The 19418-nt window shown below is 44.3% G+C and overlaps 1 protein-coding gene across 1 annotated transcript in view; it reads right to left on the bottom strand.

Moving 5' to 3' along the window:
• LOC120918314 (integrin alpha-IIb-like) overlaps positions 1–19418 on the bottom strand; it is a 72039-nt gene that overhangs the window by 19380 nt on the left and 33241 nt on the right. Inside the window, exons 14-24 of the mRNA XM_040329836.1 lie at positions 18788–18843; positions 16885–17033; positions 16686–16811; positions 14642–14709; positions 14397–14544; positions 14076–14162; positions 12379–12458; positions 11883–11963; positions 10545–10650; positions 8250–8396; positions 6744–6911 (exon numbers count right to left, since the gene is read on the bottom strand). Of these exons, the coding sequence (XP_040185770.1) occupies positions 6744–6911; positions 8250–8396; positions 10545–10650; positions 11883–11963; positions 12379–12458; positions 14076–14162; positions 14397–14544; positions 14642–14709; positions 16686–16811; positions 16885–17033; positions 18788–18843 (1216 nt within the window). The remainder of the gene's footprint in view (positions 1–6743; positions 6912–8249; positions 8397–10544; positions 10651–11882; positions 11964–12378; positions 12459–14075; positions 14163–14396; positions 14545–14641; positions 14710–16685; positions 16812–16884; positions 17034–18787; positions 18844–19418) is intronic.

Below are 19418 nucleotides of genomic sequence, written 5' to 3' on the forward strand. Positions count from 1 at the left end.
AGTAGGAGGAACTACACTACCTCGACAAGGCCTTATTGTGGTACAAGTCAGAGACAATAACCCTAACCCTCCAATAGTCCTAGGAATGAATGTCCTCAGGAACTGTTATGTTGAGATGCTAGAAGCCTTGCACCAGTTAGTGCCTACTGCCCCTCCTGATTCTAAGAAGGTGATCCAACAAACCATCCGTGTACTAAATGCGCAACAGAGATTCACCAACGAAAAAGGAGAAATTTGCTGTGCCCGCATCCGGGATAAGCAACCTGTGATCCTCAAACCCAACACCGAAACTCTCTTGTGGTGCCGAGCTGTAGTCGGAATCCAAGGTCAAGACTACCAAGCCCTGGTAGAGCCTGTTGTTTTGGAAGACTATCCTCTAGTTAGAGCTGCAAGGAGCCTAGTAACCGTCTCTGAAGGTAAAGTGCCTATACGACTCCTAAACTTGAGTGATAGCAGTGTAACACTATCAAAACACCTTCCTATTGCACAGCTAATCCAAGTCACTTTTCAAGATGTCATCAGTGTGGCTACAGCTACCACAGAGCAAATTCCCAAGAGACAGAACCCCCAGGACCAAAATGTAAACACATCCTGGTGGAAAGAACTTCATGTGGGAGATGCTTCCACACCAGTAAACCAAATAGAGGGAGTACTAAAAATTGTGAAGGAGCTTCACCTTGCCTTCAGTAAGCATTCCACAGACTATGGAGAAGTGGATATTATCAAGCACTCCATTCCTACAGGTTCACACCCACCGATCAAGGAAAGATATCGGCCTATACCACCAACTATGTACCAATCCGTAAAGCAAATGATCCAAGAGATGAAGGACTCCAATGTCATTAGAGACAGCCATAGTCCATGGGCTGCACCTCTAGTTCTTGTCCGTAAAAAGGATGGTAACATCAGATTCTGTGTGGACTACAGAAAAATTAACCAAATCACCCACAAGGATGCTTACCCTTTACCACGCATAGAGGAATCTTTGACAGCTTTAGGATCTTCAGCCTACTTCTCTACCCTTGATTTAACCAGTGGATACTGGCAAGTACCCATGGCACCTGAAGATCGTGAGAAGACTGCATTTACCACCCCGATGGGCCTATTTGAGTTCAACCGCATGCCTTTTGGACTTTGCAATGCGCCCGGAACCTTTCAAAGATTAATGGAGCATTTTTTAGGACACAAAAATTTTGAAACCGTCCTGTTGTACTTAGATGATGTCATCATCTACTCCAAATCTTATGAAGATCACTTGAAACATTTGGCCGAAGTTTTTCAAATCCTCATTAAACATGGACTCAAAGTCAAACCATCTAAGTGCTATCTACTGAAGACAGAAGTCAAATACTTAGGGCATATTGTAAGCTCTGAAGGTGTTAAACCGGATCCAGAGAAGATAGCCGCAGTCCGAAATTGGCCTACTCCTACTACAGTGAAAGAAGTGAGGAGCTTTCTCAGTTTCGCAGGATACTACAGACGCTTTATTCCTCACTTTGCCCAAATTGCGGGGCCAATATTAGAACTTCTGAGAGGACATCCTAAGAGGTACCAAAAGTCTCCAATACCAGTCGAATGGAACACAGAAAGAGAAATTGCCTTCCAGCTCCTAAAGAAGAAGTTAACAGAACCACCAATCCTAGGCTATCCAGATTACCAAAAGCCATTTCATCTTTACACAGATGCTAGTAAGAAAGGTCTGGGAGCTGTCCTATCGCAGGTACAGGAAGGAAAAGAAAGAGTTATTTCCTACGCTAGTAGATCTCTTAAAGGTACTGAAAGAAACGACCAAAACTATAGTTCCTTCAAATTGGAATTCCTCGCACTCGTGTGGGCTGTTACAGAAAAATTTAAAGATTACCTTGCCGCAACACCATTTGTGGCCTTCACAGATAACAACCCGCTAGCACATCTGAATACCGCCAAGTTGGGAGCATTGGAACAAAGATGGGCCTCACGCCTAGCTAACTACGATTTCACCATAAAATACAGAACAGGAAAAGCAAACGAAAATGCGGATGCATTATCCCGTCTGCCTACCCAAGAAGACCCTACTACACAGGAAGATGTTTGGGAAGAGGTAGAAATGCCAGCTTTTTACAAAAATTTTGCCCAACAAGACATTATCACCATCAAAGGAAGAAAAGTCCTTAATCTTCAACAACAAGTGGATCCAAGATCCCAAGTGGACAAAGAAAGGTGGATCAAGCTGCAAAATGAAAGCAGAGTGTTGGGAGAACTGCAAGATTTCTTCACCAGCGGAAGAACCCCTGAAAGAATTCGCAGAAGAAATGCTGATCCAGAATTGTCAAAACTTTGGAGACACAGAAAACATCTCTTCCTACAGAAGGGCCTACTATTAAGAAGAACTTTAGACCCAATTACCTCGGATTGTCTATACCAAATCTTAATACCACGCCGAGATGCAAGAATCATTCTTGAGATGTATCATGATCAATCAGGACACTTTGGCGTGCAGAAGACAGAAGCCACCATCCGTAGAAGATTCTACTGGATTGGGATGAGAGGAGACATTGAAAAGTGGTGTCGAGAGTGTTCCACCTGTGCTGTTGGAAGAAATGAAAAACATGACCAAAAAGCACCCTTACATCCCATTGTAAGCCAAACACCGCTAGAAATAGTTGCGATTGACCATGTGAAGCTGGAACCAAGTCGCTCAGGTTACACATACGCCATGACCATCATTGATCATTATACCAAATTTGTTGTAGCCGTACCTGTCAAGGACCTGACTGCTAAAACAACTGCAGATGCCTTCTGGAAACATTTCCTATTGCCATATGGATGCCCCGAAAGAATCCTTACAGATCAGGGATCTGCCTTTGAGTCGCAACTCTTCAAAGAACTGTGTACACTTCACAATTGCCAGAAAATCAGGACCACAGCCTACCACCCTCAAGGGAATGGACTTTGCGAGAAAATGAACCAAACTTTAATTGAGATGTTAAGAGCAGTACCACCTGCTACAAAAAGTGATTGGCCTACTCTTTTGCCTCAATTGATGTACACCTACAATAACACCATTCACTGTTCTACTGGGTATACACCTTACTATCTCATGTTTGGCCGACAAGGTAAACTACCTGCTGACCATACTTTGGGCGTACAAGTGCCTGATGCAATCAACCCTCTACCAAAGACTGATTGGGTGAGTGAGCACCAAAGACGTCTAATTGATGCACAAGAAATTGTTCAACATCGCATGGAACGTGCTCATGAAAAGCAACAAAAAGATTATAACCAATCTGCCAAAGCAGAACCTCTCAAAATTGGTGACCATGTATGGTTAAAAAACAACCATCGCACCAGCAAGTTAGATAGCAAATGGGAGAGAGAACCTTACACCATTACAGCTATTCTCAATCCAGAGACTGATACTTATGAGATCACTAAAGAAAACAAATCGCGTGTAGTACATCGCAATCGCCTTAAGTTATGTCTCAAGGAAAGTACTCAAGAAGAAACTCTTCAAGAAGAAGCTATCCAAGAGGAAACACAATCCATAGAACCAGAGCCTACAAAATCATCTGATTCAGAGAATCCACTACAGTCTTTTGGAAAAGCATTATTAGACTCTGATCCTTTACAATGGTTCCTTACACCATGGCTCAATATCTTAGTGCCTGCCAAGACCAATACAACCGCACTTCAACCAGAGGAGCTATCTCAAGAAGTGTCTACTACAGCTCAAGAGACACCAAGTTCCCTTGAAACAAGGCCTGTAGAAACTCAGCCACTAAGAAGATCTGACAGAACTACAAGAGGACGACCACCTGTCCGTTTGGAGGATTACCTGCACCAGCAGCCGAGAAGTCGACTACCGACTCTGTCATCTCATCGTTGAGTGCATCCTTACATCGTCTGAAGTTCCAGAGTGAGAAGAAGACTTACTTGGGATATTATGTTTATTTCCTTTAAAGGACTTTTCAAAAGGACTACATACCTACTGTTTTGCAACGTTCAAGCCTGTACCCGGAGATAGACTTTCACGTACCTGAGCCTCCGTGATATTCATCTGTTGACATTTTCCTGTGCCCAGGGAACGGACTCATACCCTGTGAGCCTCCTGAGATGTTATTTTTGTTTTGTTTTTCTTTTTCCATCTCATCGTGGACTATTCTGGTTTTGCCATACATCACCAGTCTTCAGAGGAAAAACTACACCCCTTTTTGTCACCTTTTGTCACATTTCGTTGTTGCCTGAGATATGTTTGCCTAACCCATTTTACTTGCAGATACAAGAAGTACAAGAATGGGGTTATATTGTTATTTCCTATGCATGCATGCTTTTCCATTTCTCTTATATCTTACAGGAAGACACAACATCGAGTCAAAAGTGTGCCGAGGTCGACACACGTTTTACCATGGGGGTATGCAGCGTCCCACTCAGGACATGTGGGAACTGCAAAAGTATTACTTCTTTGTCATTGCTATATTGCATGTCATTTTGCATTGTATACCTGTGGTATCCCTGTTCATAGGCTGGTCAGGTGTGCTTCTTACTTCCCACCACAAGATGGGGATAGCACCACTCTGGGAAATCTATCCCAGCTCAGGCTTATCCGTGGTCAGTTGTTGAGTACAGAAAGCAGCATGGAGAGAGAAGGGTGAGAGAAAGTCAGTCCAGAGAAGGGACACATTTAAACTGCTAAAATCAAAGGATAAAAGCCATTAATCGGCAGCAAGGACCTTTGAGTATACAGGTGAAGGATTTATTAGCCTCCGGCAACCTCACCCATGTCACTGGATTCAAAAAGGACCAGACACAAGTAAGCATTATTACTGAACCACACCCTGAGTCCAGGCCTCCTAAAGTCTATTAGCAGTGGATCAGCAGAACTCCTCTATTTACCCAGAGACTGTATTCTAACTGGATGTTTGTACTGCAACCAAAACCAGACACAGTAAAAGTTGTGAGTTGTATTCTGCCACTGCCTATCTCATTCTTTAACATTGTTACTACAACTGGTTGTACCACCATTAACGGTACTGGCGTCACGACAATTATCATCAAGGGACCCAGCCGCCACAAGCACTCTAAACACCCCTGTCATCACGGGCACCTCAACCACCATCTTGGCTGGCGTTTCCCTATCGCAGAGCGTGCCCCGGAGGATCCTGTGCTGTCTTCCCTTTCACTGTGCGACCGGCCCAGGGAGGCTTTCTGCTAACCGTGAGTAAACCGATGAACTGTATTATTGCTGTCTCTCATCGGCCCACCGTGCACCTCACGTGTTCCCCTGCAGTTCTGGCTCGTCGCAGTAGCATCATGTAATGATGCTTTATGGGGGAACATTTTTTAAGGGTACTTCACACCTATAAAACAATGTATAAAATAACTGAAGAACACCAGTGTCACACTAAAAATAAAAAAATGTGAATAAAAAAAAAGGCTAGTGGGTGACCCCATTTAGAAATAGAAAAGAACAGCGGCCTTCCTGTTGGAAGGTGACAGGGCCATGTGATACTGCATATATATATATATATATATATATATATATATATATATATATATACATATGCATTGTCTATTCTCAGCAGAGGCTAATAGACAGTTACTTGCATGCTTGCAAGCGGAATAATCAAAGGGGCCCCCTGGATCAGAGAAGCGGGGGGATGGGTTGTTACCGCCGACCGATCATAGTTGTTGAGGGGGGGGGGGGGGTTGCAAGATCCGACCAGCCGACCTATCGAAGTTGTTGAGTGGGTGCGCCGACCGATCATACTTATTGAGTGGGACGCTCTTCTTACCTCTTCCAAGGGCCGCCTTCAGTAATTTTCGGAGCCCCTTACACAGCTGTAGTGAAAGGCCCCCCTGGTGCCAAGGATTATATCCATCTGCCGAAGTTGTTGAGCGGGGGGTTCCCGGGGTATTGCCGCAAAATTGCGGGAGGGGATTGCCGCAAAATTGCGGGAGGGGATTGCCGTGAAATTGCGGGAGGGGGTTGCCGCGAACTGGGGATTGCTGCTATTGGGCCCCCTATTGGGCAGGGCCCATGGGCTTGAGCCCAGTCAAGCCCAATGGTAAGTCCGGCCCTGCTTGCAAGTACAAGCTTCTTTAATAAGGCCTATGGAGAAGAGCTATGCATGCACAGAACCACATGATCCTACAAGAAGACCTGCTCACTAAGAAGAGGATTTCTTTGGCCCAGGGTAAGCCTAAGCTCCTGAACAAGGTTGCCCACTGATACTAGGATAGTACAAGGGGGAATGGCCAGAATGGTGCCAGTCAGAGGAGACGGTTAGGATTACATTGGTTTACATTTATCCTCTATGTAGGTTTAGGTGGGCAGCCCTTGACATCCAAATGGATAAAAACCCCACTGGCAAAAAATGGTATTGTCTAAACTTTGAGGGAGATTTCAAAAAGGAACACCCATACTGTGGTGAGAAGGTGGGATTCAAGAGGACATGGCAAGAACAGAATATAGAAATTGGAAAGAATTTGCTTGCAGCAAAGAAGAAAGGGAGGACTTTTGATAGAAGTCTAACTTGGGGACTTTAGCAGCTATGTAGGGAGACAAAGAGAGAGAGCAAGAGAGATGTCATCCTATTCTGCACCTTAATAAACGTAATGCTAAACCTGTAATTACCAATATTTGTGGTAGTCCTGTCACGGTGCTAAAATATAACTTATATTGGAAGGGTAATGTATCACCTTTCTGTTGAATAGACCTACAGTATTTTATTTTCAAAGGTCAGGTCAAAGAATCATGGTGTTACCAGTGTAATGGATTGATTGTATTGAGACCCATCTCCTGAGCTGGTACTGTTGTCACTTCCGGTGTTACCAACATCCTGGTCCTTATTTGGTTCCTCCCGTTTATTTAGTCTACGGCCATCTGACTTGCTGAAGCTTACAGGTGGTTTAGTTGCCTCCATGATATCCAGCTAGGGAACACAGAACAGAAAAAGAAATGTTATTGTCAAGGCCTTATTGATAGCCACAGCAGATCAGGTGGCAGTTATAGGGTCTAGCAGCTCAGGGGCCAAATACAACCTGGCTGTATGCCGGTTTATGCAGGCAGCATTAGCATAAGGTAGACAATAGGCAATTAAATGAATATGTATATAGCTCAGGTGCCATTACAAGATTGTGTAATTGTAAGGCCTTGTACACACGGTCGGACCAAACCGATGAGACTGGCCCGTCGGACCGTTTTCATCGGTTCACCTCTGAAGTGGCCGTACGGCCTGATATGTGTACACACCATCAGTCCAAAATCCGAGCGGGTCAGAACGCGGTGACGTCAAACATACGACGTGCTGAATAAAACGAAGTTCAATGCTTCCAAGCATGCGTCGACTTGATTCTGAGCATGCGCGGGTTTTGAACCGATGCTTTTCTGTACTAACCATCGGTTTGGTCCGATGGGGCAGTGGTCTATCGGTTCGGTTTTGAAGCATGGACCATTTTGGACCGAAGGAAACCAGACCGATAGCCTATACACACGGTCGGTTTGGTCCGATGAAAATGAACTTCGGTTCATTCTCATCGGACCAAACCGACCGTGTGTACGGGGCCTAAGTAAGCAACTGATAACCTGCATTTTCAGATATTACGTTGGAGTTGTGCAGAATTCAGTGACATGATTGGCATTTAAAAAGGTGTCTGGTGGCCCTACATTCTCACATATAATTATGCCCCTTTATCTGCAAAATCTGCAAATTATTGTGTATTTTTGTGGAATCAAGAATACAGAATGAAACTAAAAATAGTCATAAAACTATAGTTACACCAGTCCCCTTAGTACTTAAGTTGCCCTTCTTTGAACTCTCTCCAGCACATCCCTTCTGAGGACTGGTGACTGGAACTGGATGGAATACTCCAGATGTGGCCGGACCAGAGTTTTATAAAGTGGCAGGATTATAGTTTTATCTCTGGAGTATATCCCCTTTTTTATGCATGCTAACATTCTGTCGGCTTTGGTAGCAGCAGCTTGACATTGCATGCTATTGCTCAGTCTGTCTTCCACTAAGACCCCCAGATCTTTCTCCATCCTTGACTCCCCAAGAGGTTCGACCCCCCCTCAGTGAGTAGTTTGCGTTTATGTTCCCAAGTGCATTACTTTACATTTCTCCACTATATTTATAATGAGCATTAAAAGGGTCCGACGTCTATAGCAACCAATGGAGTGCTTGCTGCCATTCACCTTTTCTCTATTTAACAAATTTGAAGAAATAAGTCAAGACATATTAAACTAGAAAAAAACTGGGCATCCTTCTGACCTGTAAATAATTGAGGTCGGAGACCATAGTACATTGCATGTTATCATTCTTCACACGTAATGGGTACAGGAAGACGTCTCCCTCATAATTTTCTGGGCTTTGAACAACTAACTTGCCATTGAGTGTACCTGGTCCAACATTGTATAGCTAAAAACAAAAAAAAACAAAAAAAAAAACAGGGATTTAATGAAAATAGAAAACCTTAGATAAACATACTAAACATAACTGGAGTACTTGATACCAAATTAAATGACAAACTTACATTAAAAAAAATTCTTTCAGCCCACCTTAGGCCCGGTTCACACTAATGCAAGTTCATAACGAATATAATGCATCAAAAACATTCTAAATTCGCATGTCATCCATAAAGTCATTGTTTTCAAAGGAAGCTGCTGGCTATGGGGGCACTTGGTAGAAGGGAGGGGTCAGGAGCAGCAAAGAGGGACCCGAGAAAAGGAGGATCAGGGCTGCTCTGTGCAAAACTAACTGCACAGAGGAGGTAAGTATGACATGTTTTTTTTTTTTTTTAAACAAGCCTTTACAATCACTTTAAAGGTGACACCCCTGGTAGGTGATGGGGCATCTAAGTGGCACCTTGGTCTTCACCAGAGCAAGGAGAGATAGGCTAGCGACCCTAGTGGCCCAGAGGCTTATTTGTTGTCACCAGGCCTCTGCCCTCAAAGTTGCCCTACCAAGTTTATCGCGCGAACAAGTTGGCTACAATTGTAAAAGGCAATGGCATTATAGCTGAACAAGTCTCAGGATGGGGTTTAAGCAGGCAGCAGGCAAGAGAAGTCAGTGTCCAGGCAGGAGTAGTTAAAATCCAGATGGAGGTTGGGGCAAACACATAAGCAAGGGTTAGTATACCTTTAAGGGAAGTCTCCCCCTGGGATGTTTCAAGTAGGTTGGGTGGTCTTGTTCCCTTTTAAATCAGTGGCATTGTGGCTTGGAGCAGTAGGTTGGGAATTGGTAATCTGCAACGAGCCATCGTTGTTGGTAAGTGCTTAGACGCGAGTTTCATAACTCGCATTCGGCGCTCTATAAGTATTTATTCCAATCCAATCGTGTAATTTGCAGACCAGTGTCAGAGTGTGCCCTTCAGGGGCAGGCCTGGGCAAGTGAAAGAAGAGAGCCCAGTTCAGGGAACCTACAGAAGAGGGTTAGTGGAAGAGCAGGTCGGCACCCCCCTGTTTAATTTGAACTTGCAATGAACAGTGCTACAATTGTCTCATGGAAAGAAGGAGTTGTTGTACATCTTTACTGGAAAGAACTTTGCTCTCTATTCATGTTCATAGTAAAACGTTTACAATGGCTGATCGTGTGGGCAATCATTGATTTAACGAGGTGGGCCTCAGGCTGGGAGAATGTGAGTAGCCAAGATGTTGGAGTTCCTCCATAACACAGGTGTCTAGTATCCCATCTTATTCCTGTTGCAGGAGGATGGTGGCTGATGTCCTTGGTCAGCATGACTGTAACGAAACGTCCCACACTCCGCTTGAGTGCTTTCGTCTTATACCACTTTCTCCCAGTCCGAATCTAGATATCAGATATTCCAACCACTCTCAACGACAAACAAGACGATACTTGCTTGATTACTAAACATGAACTGTTTATTAAAACCAGAATATAGTCTTTTTATACACTTTTAACACAAGGGGTTAGATAACGAGGTAGGGCTGGCTCCTGGATAGAAGGGAGGGGGCCAGGAGCAGCAAAGAGGGACCAGAGAAATGGAGGATCTGGGCTTCTCCGTGCAAAACTAACTGCACAGAGGAGGTAAGTATGACATTTTTTTTAAACAAGCATTTACAATCAATTTAAAGGTGACACCCCTGGTAGGTGATGGGGCATCTAAGTGGCACCTTGGTCTTCACCAAAGCAAGGAGAGATAGGCTAGCGACCCTTGGGGCCCAGAGGCTTATTTGTTGTCACCAGGGCTCTGCCCTCAAAGTTGCCCTACCAAGTGTATCGCATGAACAAGTTGGCTACACTTGTAAAAGGCAATGGCATTATAGCTGATCAAGGCTCATTATAGCTGATTGATTTAAGGTCAAAATATACTCTTAACAAAAATTACGTACAGTACATGTGAAGGCGATCTGACCATCCTGCTATAAATAATATTTAATGGTATACAACCTTGTTTCTATTTTAGATAAAACTTTACAATTTTCTTGGATAACATAGATTCCTTTGACAGAAAATGAACCTTAAATCTATTTTATCATATTTTTGTGTGTCTTTATTACATATAATCAAATGATACTCTGGATAGTGTTATATAGGGCAGATTACCTCATAGACATGAGTCACTATCTTCCCCTTATCCTCCGGTTTACTGGATTCCTCTCGGGGTTTCCACTTAGGTAATGGAAGAAAGACCTCAGTTGGTTGGGCACTCCTAGAGAATGGCAAGAAGAGCAGTAACATCTTAAAGTAAACCTGTCATGAGAGAAATATGGGGCCACCATTGCTGATCACCTTGCTGTTTCACTGACTGTTTTGGTTACCCACTGATTTCAATACTTTCTGAATCACTGACACACACAAAAAAAAGTCCTTATCTGAGGGTCAATAACCTCAAAGTATTGAAGCTAGGGGAATAGAATGACAGCCACACAATTAGCATTTTCACAAGAAGCCAGCAATGTCAACTTCCACGTTTCCTACAACATCAGCCTCATGCAAGGCTACAGCACAAAGTAGTAGTGTAAAAAAAATAAACCATGGCAGCCAATAAAAAGTCAGTTTTTGTCTGTCCATTTATGCCTCTGAGGCCTTGTACACACGACCGAGGAACTCGTCGGAAAAGACACATCGTTTTCCTCGACGAGTTACTTGTTGGCTTGTCGAGGAACTCAACAAGCTTGCTTTGCGTACACACGGTCAAGGCAAAATCTTGTCGTTCTCAACCGTGGTGACGTACATCACATACAATGGCAGGGGAAGTTCGATTCCACTGGCACAACCCTTGGGGCTGCTTTTGCTAATCTCATGTTACTGCGTGTTAAGTAACAGTTTGGTGAGAGACGATTTGCACTTTTCAGTCTGTTACAGCGTGACAAATGTGTTATCTCCATTACAAACGCTACTTTTACCAAGGTGCGCTCCCGTCTCATACTTTATTCTGAGCATGCACGGGTTTCTTAGCATACACACGATCGTGTTTCTCGTCGAAAACCAGCCCGACGAGGAACACGACGAGGAAATTGAGACTCCCGTCGAGGAAAAAGAGAACTTGTTCTCTTTTTTCCTCGTCGAGTTCCTCTGCAGTTTCCTCGATGAAAAACATACACACGACCGGTTTCCTCGGCAAAAAATCTCTGCCACCAAGTTTCTTGATGGATTCTATCGAGGAAAACGGTCGTGTGTACGAGGCCTGATATATGAGATCTGATTGGCTGCCAAGAATTAATGTCCACCAAACCTTCAATTTTCATTTTATTCCCAATGAATATGCCCCATTATTACTCGTGCTCATGTCTGTTATTGACCCACCCATCCCTTTAGTAAACATGACTTTAAAAAAGGGAGCGAACCTCTATCTGCTCGGGCCTGGGTTAAGAATGGACAGATCTTTCTCTGATGAAGTGGGGCAGAGTATATAAAAAGACAAAGGTCCAATATACTCACCCATGGAGCTCTGCTGACACTTGTACGGACACATTCAAATTTATCCAGACCATTGGACTGCTGAAATTATGACTGCTATGGCTTAAACAAAAGAAAAAAAAAAGTGATTTTGCCATGATCGGTTTACCAAAAAATAATATTATTAGGAGGGTGGGATTTTCCCGGTGCTAGCCAGCATTTACTATGGGAAGAGGTGTGGCAGATCCCACCCACCCAATATCATTTTGAGGTGGACTGACAGTTACATTTTTATTTTTTTTTCCTTTTTTTATGCGTTTGATTTTCATGAAAGTAATTTACTCTATGTTTTAGCAAATTGAACAAACTGAACAAAAAACACAAACCAAAGAAATACATATTAACCACTTTACTACCGGAAGTTTTTACCCCTCCCCCTTTATGACAAGAGCATTTTTTGCTATTCAGCACTGTGCTGTTTCAACTGGCAATTGCTCTGTCATGCAACGCTGTAAGGCTTGGAAAAAATCAGTCTCACCTTAGGATCTGCATGGGAAAGGAGAAGTTGCCCTCGCTGTCCTCCAGGTAACTGATGCTCAGCTGTAGCCATGCATGAATCTAGAGGAAAGTGACAGAACAATATGCAGCAATGGGAGTCAGCAGACAAAATATATTTCCTTGTGCTCCAAACTTTATCCCTAAATTGACGTAATGGCCCTCTTGTATGAAAGAGCCGAGTCATGTCACCTCTGCCCTCACTGACATGACTAAAGTACTGCAATGCATATGCTCCTGGATCATTAAGGTGATCAGAGACTATCTGGTCTCTGTTCACCTCTGTGACCAGTCACGCGAACTGTTGGATCATTTCCCAGGCTCGCCGGTAAGAACGGTAAGCCCGAGATACATCGGCGGGAGGGGTGGGGACAACCCTTCCTGCTGCTTCTGAAAGTGATCCAGCGGCTAATTAGCTGCTCGGACTGCTTTCGTGAGAAACCCTGCCTGAAAAAAAAAATACCAGGGACATGGCTGATGGCTTCAGTTATAACCCCGATAAACCACTTGAAAGCCACAATATATATATATATATATATATATATATATATATATATATATATATATATATATATATATATATATATTGCAGTTAGCAAGTGGGTAACCTGCCTCCTGAAACAGTTTGAAGCAGAAAACCACAGTACAGATTTGCATGGTATTTTATCTGAGTCTAACTGAGCCCTGATGCAGTCTCTTTGGCCATCAAAATGAATTGGAATTCCTCTGCTATAAGCAAGGTTTATCATTAAATACTTTTGACTAGGGTTGTCCCGATACCACTTTTTTAGGACCGAGTACAAGTACCGATACTTTTTTTCAAGTAGTCGCCGATACCGAATACCGATACTTTTTTTAAATGTGTCCCCAAATGCAGCCATGTCCCCCACATATGCAGCCATGTCCCTCTAGCCATGTCCCTCACATATGCAGCCATGTCCCTCTAGCCATGTCCCTCACATATGCAGCCATGTCCCTCACATATGCAGCCATGTCCCTCTAGCCATGTCCCTCACATATGCAGCAATGTCCCTCTAGCCATGTCCCTCACATATGCAGCAATGTCCCTCTAGCCATGTCCCTCACATATGCAGCAATGTCCCTCTAGCCATGTCCCTCGATGCGGCGGCGCGATGCGGCGGCAGGGGGGGGGAAAGTATTCTATTTAGGTATCGGGGGTATTTGCGCGAGTACGAGTACTCCCGCAAATACTCGGTATCGGTCCCGATACCGATACTGGTATCGGTATCTGGACAACCCTACTTTTGACTATTTGATGCTCTCATTGGGCTGTATATAGGTAGATCCTCAACTCTGTGTTTTTCTTCAATTTTTAAGGGGTGTCCTCATTTTGCCCTAGTGTGCCCAGTGATATTTCTATTGTTCCATTGAAAATCTCTATCCAGTGCCTCAAGTTTACTTGTGTCAGGAAAAACCTGACAGGGTTCTAATCCCTTCCTGTTCTATCCAAAACAAAACAATTTTAGGCTGGACTTTCACTTTAGGATTGGTGTTTAATCACAGCAATGTTCTTCTCTCCAGTGCCAATTTGATATGTATTAGCCAATGGTGGCCTGTAAGGAAATTTAGCCATCAGCGTCTCAGAGATATAAAAAGTTGGTGGAAGATTCAATCTAGCTGAGCCAAAGCACAATTGTGGGGGTTGACCTAAAGACTCACCCGTGTTCCATTTTTCATGGGATTCCCAAGCTCACACACCACATGCTCACTGCGGTTTTCTTTTCTTGGGCTGCACAGAATCTTCTCCTGATAGGGAAGACCATGTTAACAAAGACAGTAAGTGATCTTCATGGTGTCCTCACAACACACCAAGCTCTGTACAATCTTTAGTATGACAGTATTTTAAACTCTTCCTTCAAAGTACAGTAACAAAATGAGAACTGTGATGCGAAGGGAAGAAACCAGCGTAGGGCCTCACCTTGACATAGGTTAGAGTGGCCAAAGGCCTGCTGTGGATGCAGTTTCTTTACTTCTACATACCTTAGTTTCTCCCAAGACGTGCATGTAATGAGCCCCAGATGGAAGCCAGGCATGCAGCTCTGCTTCATAGGCCCGTTCTCCAAAATTCATAGCACTAAAGTTAACTTGTACATAATTATCAATACCAATGATGAGCGGTTCTTCACTCCTTGTACGAAGGAAACAGACGGTTAGCTAGCTCAAGATAAAGATGCCTTCTCAAGGAATTAATGGCCCACAGTCTGGGGTAATGGAGGAAGACTTACCAGCTGGCACTCAGTTGTAGGTCAGGAATACAGATATTATCCTCTCCACAACCCAACGAAATATGAATCTAAACTCATAAAGAAGGAGAAAGGAGACGTTGTGATACAAAATACTGTTATGGCATAGTGCTACTATATTCATGCACACAACCTTATTTGGTTCGGATGGGAGGGCAAGACCCTCCCATTCAGAGACCAATCAGAGAGGTCAGAGCAAAGACAAGAGAAAAAAGGTCTCTCTCTTTCATGAACATCATGGATCATTGCATCATTTGATACGGTTCACCGCAAGTTTTGTAGTCCGTGTCTTGCTACCGGTACCCGGTAGCAAGACACGGACTACAAAACTTGCGGTGAACAAGTTAGGAGTATATCGGATTGGACCTATCCTGCTTACAGTGTCTTCCCGTGGTGGATTTCGTTAAGGCTCCTCCTCACCAATGCCTCACCAATGCCTGTTTGACATACCTGCTATATAGTAGGTGTGTCCATCGTCTCTGGTAAGTGTGCCAACCTTATCACTTTCTACTGCACTTTTTGGGATCAATATTTTATAAAATGTCCCTGTACACATCAAAATAGATTTTCTATGGTCGTTTATTCTTTGAATTAACCGCCTCTTGGTGTCTCCACATGAATTTGGACTTTTTAATTTTTTTTTATATCATTTTTTGCACATATATAGGTTGTTCATTCGCTCATGTTCACTATTGAATTGACATTCCCATTTTACGTGGCCCTTAGCTTTCTTCCTCTCCTGCCTTGGGCGGTCTCTCTTCGAGGTGAGCTCCTTACCTAGTACTCGGTTGGCTTCAGCTGATCATGAGGAGCAGGTACGTCCCTCAGGCCTTTTGGCTAGATTTACCTAAGTGTGCCCTGCCCCTGCCAGGAGTCTTGCACCCCGGGAAATCACTTCGGAGGGGACCATATGACATACGCTAGATGCACTTTTTTTGGTTCACTTTTGATGTTTTGTTTTTGCGCATAAAACAAAACTTTATACATAGGTTTTGCTTCTTGGTTAAAGCCTGATGTTTTAATTTCAGTTTAAAGGTGTACCAATAAAAAATGCCCCTTTGTCCTCCTAAAGATGTTCATATCCAGGGCCGATCCTAGGCAGGGTGCACGGGGTGCTCCGCACCCAGGCGCCTCAGAGGTGGGGGCACCGTAGCTCTAAAGTGCTCCCCTCCCTCCTCCTTGTCTGTGTCCAGAGGCGGAGCACATGTAGCAGGTGCTGCGTTTCCCCATCCCGATTGCTCTCTCCACTGGCAACTGACAAGAGCGCCTACCTCCCGCTGTCCCCGGAATCCAGTCTGGGTACCACAGCGAAGCCTAGTAACGGAACAAGTTCCGGCACTAGGCTCCACTAATTAATTCTGTCCGGTGTGCATGGAGCAGTCTCCTGTCTGCCCCGCCCCCTCTGTGTGTATCGGCTCTTCTCCCATAGGCGGTGTGATGAGAGGCTTCTGGGTTGGCCGGAGCTGCTGCCAATCATCCCGTGCACTCCCAGAAATGCTCTCCGAGTGCCACCCTCCAAGTAACCAAAGATGCCACATATGCCCCGCCCCCTGTAATGTGCTTCTTCTCCCAGCACGCCCAAGCTACAGGGATCTATTGGACAAGTACTGATCTATGGGGACACTTGATGTGGGGGGCTCTGATGCGGACACCTGCTGTGGGGAGCTCTGATGGGGGACACCTTCTGTGGGGGGGGCTTTGATGGGGGACAACTGCTGTGGGGAGGCTCTGATGGGGGACACCTGCTGGGGGGGACTCTGATGGGGGACACCTGCTGGGGGGGGACTCTGATGGGGGACACCTGCTGGGGGGGACTCTGATGGGGGACACTAATGAAGACTTCTTAGGGGAGCATCTCTGTGCTTGAGTCGTAGCCATAGAAACATTTGTAAAGGGGAGGAGTTAGTAAGATGACCCCGCCCATGTGGGGGCGCCAGAAATATTTCTGCACCCAGGCGTCTGTGACCCTAGGTTCGGCCCTGTTCATATCTAACCAAGCCTGGCTTCTCTCCTGATCAGATCTCACCTGTTGTTGCAGGAAGGTGTTCCCTTGTATCAGAGGTGGTAAAACACTCAATAATTGTTCAGTCTCCAAGCTAAAGTTCACTGTTACAGCTATGGGGCTCAGCTTGTCTTTAAACTCAGTGTCATCCTATGGGAAATAATAAAATAGGTTCAGTCTGACAGAGATGAAGCAGAATCTGCAATAGTGGCAGGGCACACACCTTTAGAAACGCTTTGGTGTCAGTGCAGGTCAGTTGTGAGTTGCTTTGAACATCCACAGTGATTGTACAGTTTGGTTGGAGTGAGGGAAAGAAGGATCTGCGCAGAAATCTGCTTTTCTGACTGTCCAGCTGGATTTCCATGGAAAAGGCTAAAAAGAAAAAAAATAAGAGCAACATAGAAAGTGGCTTAAAGTGGATTTTTTTTTATGTCACAATGTAGAGAATAAGATTTCCTATGATCTGTGCCCAGTCTTGCCACACAGAGTTAATCCAGCTGTGAGCAATCCTCTTTTATTGTTCAGTGAAAATTAACAGACTTCCAGATAAAAACCTGTCTAAATCAAAAGCCCTTTCCGTCCCCTTGCTTCGAGTGACATACATTACCTCTCACAATGAACTGTGGATCACCCCCCATATTATGATAAACATCCAGGAATGTGCATGTGTCCAAGCTAGTGCACGAGATATGTAAAAACCCTGTCACTCGAAGCAAGGGGACGGAAAGGACTTTCTATTTAGATAGGTTTTTATCTGGAAGTCTGTTAATTTTCACTGAACAATAAAAGTGGATTGCTCAGAGCTGGATTAACTATGTGTGGCAAGACTGGGCACAGATGATAGGAAATCTTATTCTCTACATTGTGACATCAAAAAAAAAAAAAAAAATGTTTTGGGTTTACATCCACTTTAAGCTTATCCAAAACTAACATTTTATTTACAAGTAAATGTTGATGGGATGAGTCACCCATTGATTACCGTATTTATCGGCGTATACCGCGCACTTTTTTGCCCTGAAAATCAGGGCAAAATCGTGGGTGCGCGATATACGCCGATACCCGCTTTCCCGCGCCGAGTTTGAATACTGCGCTGGCATATACCGAGCGCAGTACACTCGTGTATAGTCGGGCAGTCTCGGCTCCTCTCGCGCTCACATCCTGGAAGTACAGGACGTGAGCGCGAGAGTAGCCGAGCCTGCCCGACTATACACGAGTGTACTGCGCTCGGTATATGCCGGCGCAGTATTCAAACTCGGCGCGGGAAACGAGCGGGGAGGACGCCGCAGAAGGATGCCGGACCCGACGAAGAGGACACCCGAAGCCGCAGACAGACGCCGGACCCGACGAGGCCGCCGATGGACGCCGCGCAAGACACCAAAACTGTAAGTACAAAAATCTTTTTTCCACAGGTATTTCGGGGCAACTTTAGGGGTGCGCGCTATACGCGGGAGCGCGCTATACCCCAATAAATACGGTACATATGTCTCTGGAGAAAACTGCCATGACAGCTTTTGGCCGGGAAAACCATCTGTGTGTATGCTCCATCACAGTTTTCCCAACAGGAAAACCGCCGGGAAAAATTAGAACATGCTCTTTTTTCCCACCGGGATTTCCGTCGGTTTTTAAGCTGGCAGTTTCCCTATGGGGTGGAGCATACACACAGCCGGGTTTCCCTACCAAAGCTCTCATGGCAGTTTTCCTGTCAGGAAAACCGGCGGTGTGTAGGGGGAGAAGCTACCAAGTAGGTTCTCGGTTTTCCCGGCTGACTTTTTACCGCTGGGAAAACCGATCGTGTGTACACACGATCGGATAATCTGACGGAACACATTTGTTGTCGGACAATTTGAGAGCATGCACAGCCAACATTTGTTGTTGGAAATTCCATCAACAATTGTCCGATGGAGCCTACAGACGGTCGGATTATCTGACAAAACACATCCGTCGGACTATTGGCGGAATATCCGATCGTGTGTGCGGGCCTTTTATGTAAAATAAATAGTGATAGGTCAGTCCAGAATGTGGGAGGAGATGGAAACTTAAGCCCAGGTATTTTGCCAATTACAGGTGTAAAAAATAAATCCAGTGGATGATTCAACCCAACAGGCATATAATTGAGTTGTTCTTACGCAGTGTCTCTGGAAGACTTTTCCCCAAGGCCTGGATGCAAATGCTCACGGTGAAACTAGAGAGAACAGAAAAGGCAAAAATTGGTTAAAAGACCAGTCCACCCAAAGCTGGAGAATTAAATCCACTGACAGTGTGTTATTATCTTTCAGGAAGTCCAGTGGCTCTTTTTGGTGACCTTGAACTACAATTATATAGAGTTACAAATGTGCACGATAGAAAAATTTGTTTCGTTTCAGTTCGGTTTACGTAGATAAAAACATTTGCGTTGTTTTCGGAATTTATTTCGTATATTCGGATTGCTTTCTTTCTTATATTTATTGTTCCGAATCAATTTGTATTTTCAGAAGTTCTGTTATTCTTTTGCTATTTTGCAAGATTGGTTATATGATCCTTGCTAGTTCAACTCACAAAGAGAAATGGAAGGAGCTGATTGAAAGATATGGACTGGTGTCACGTGCATAAGAAAATAGCGAATGGAACAAAATTAATTTTGGATTTGTATGATTCAGAGATTCCGATGGATCCACCTCCATCCAACCCAAACACAATAAGTAGGAATCATCCTTTTTCACTTTTATACATTACTGTATTTATTGCACTATGTTTTAATTTCATATGTAGTGCATTTTT

This window comes from Rana temporaria, chromosome 12 (genome assembly GCF_905171775.1).
Source record: "Rana temporaria chromosome 12, aRanTem1.1, whole genome shotgun sequence".
NCBI classification, from domain to species: Eukaryota; Metazoa; Chordata; class Amphibia; order Anura; family Ranidae; genus Rana; species Rana temporaria.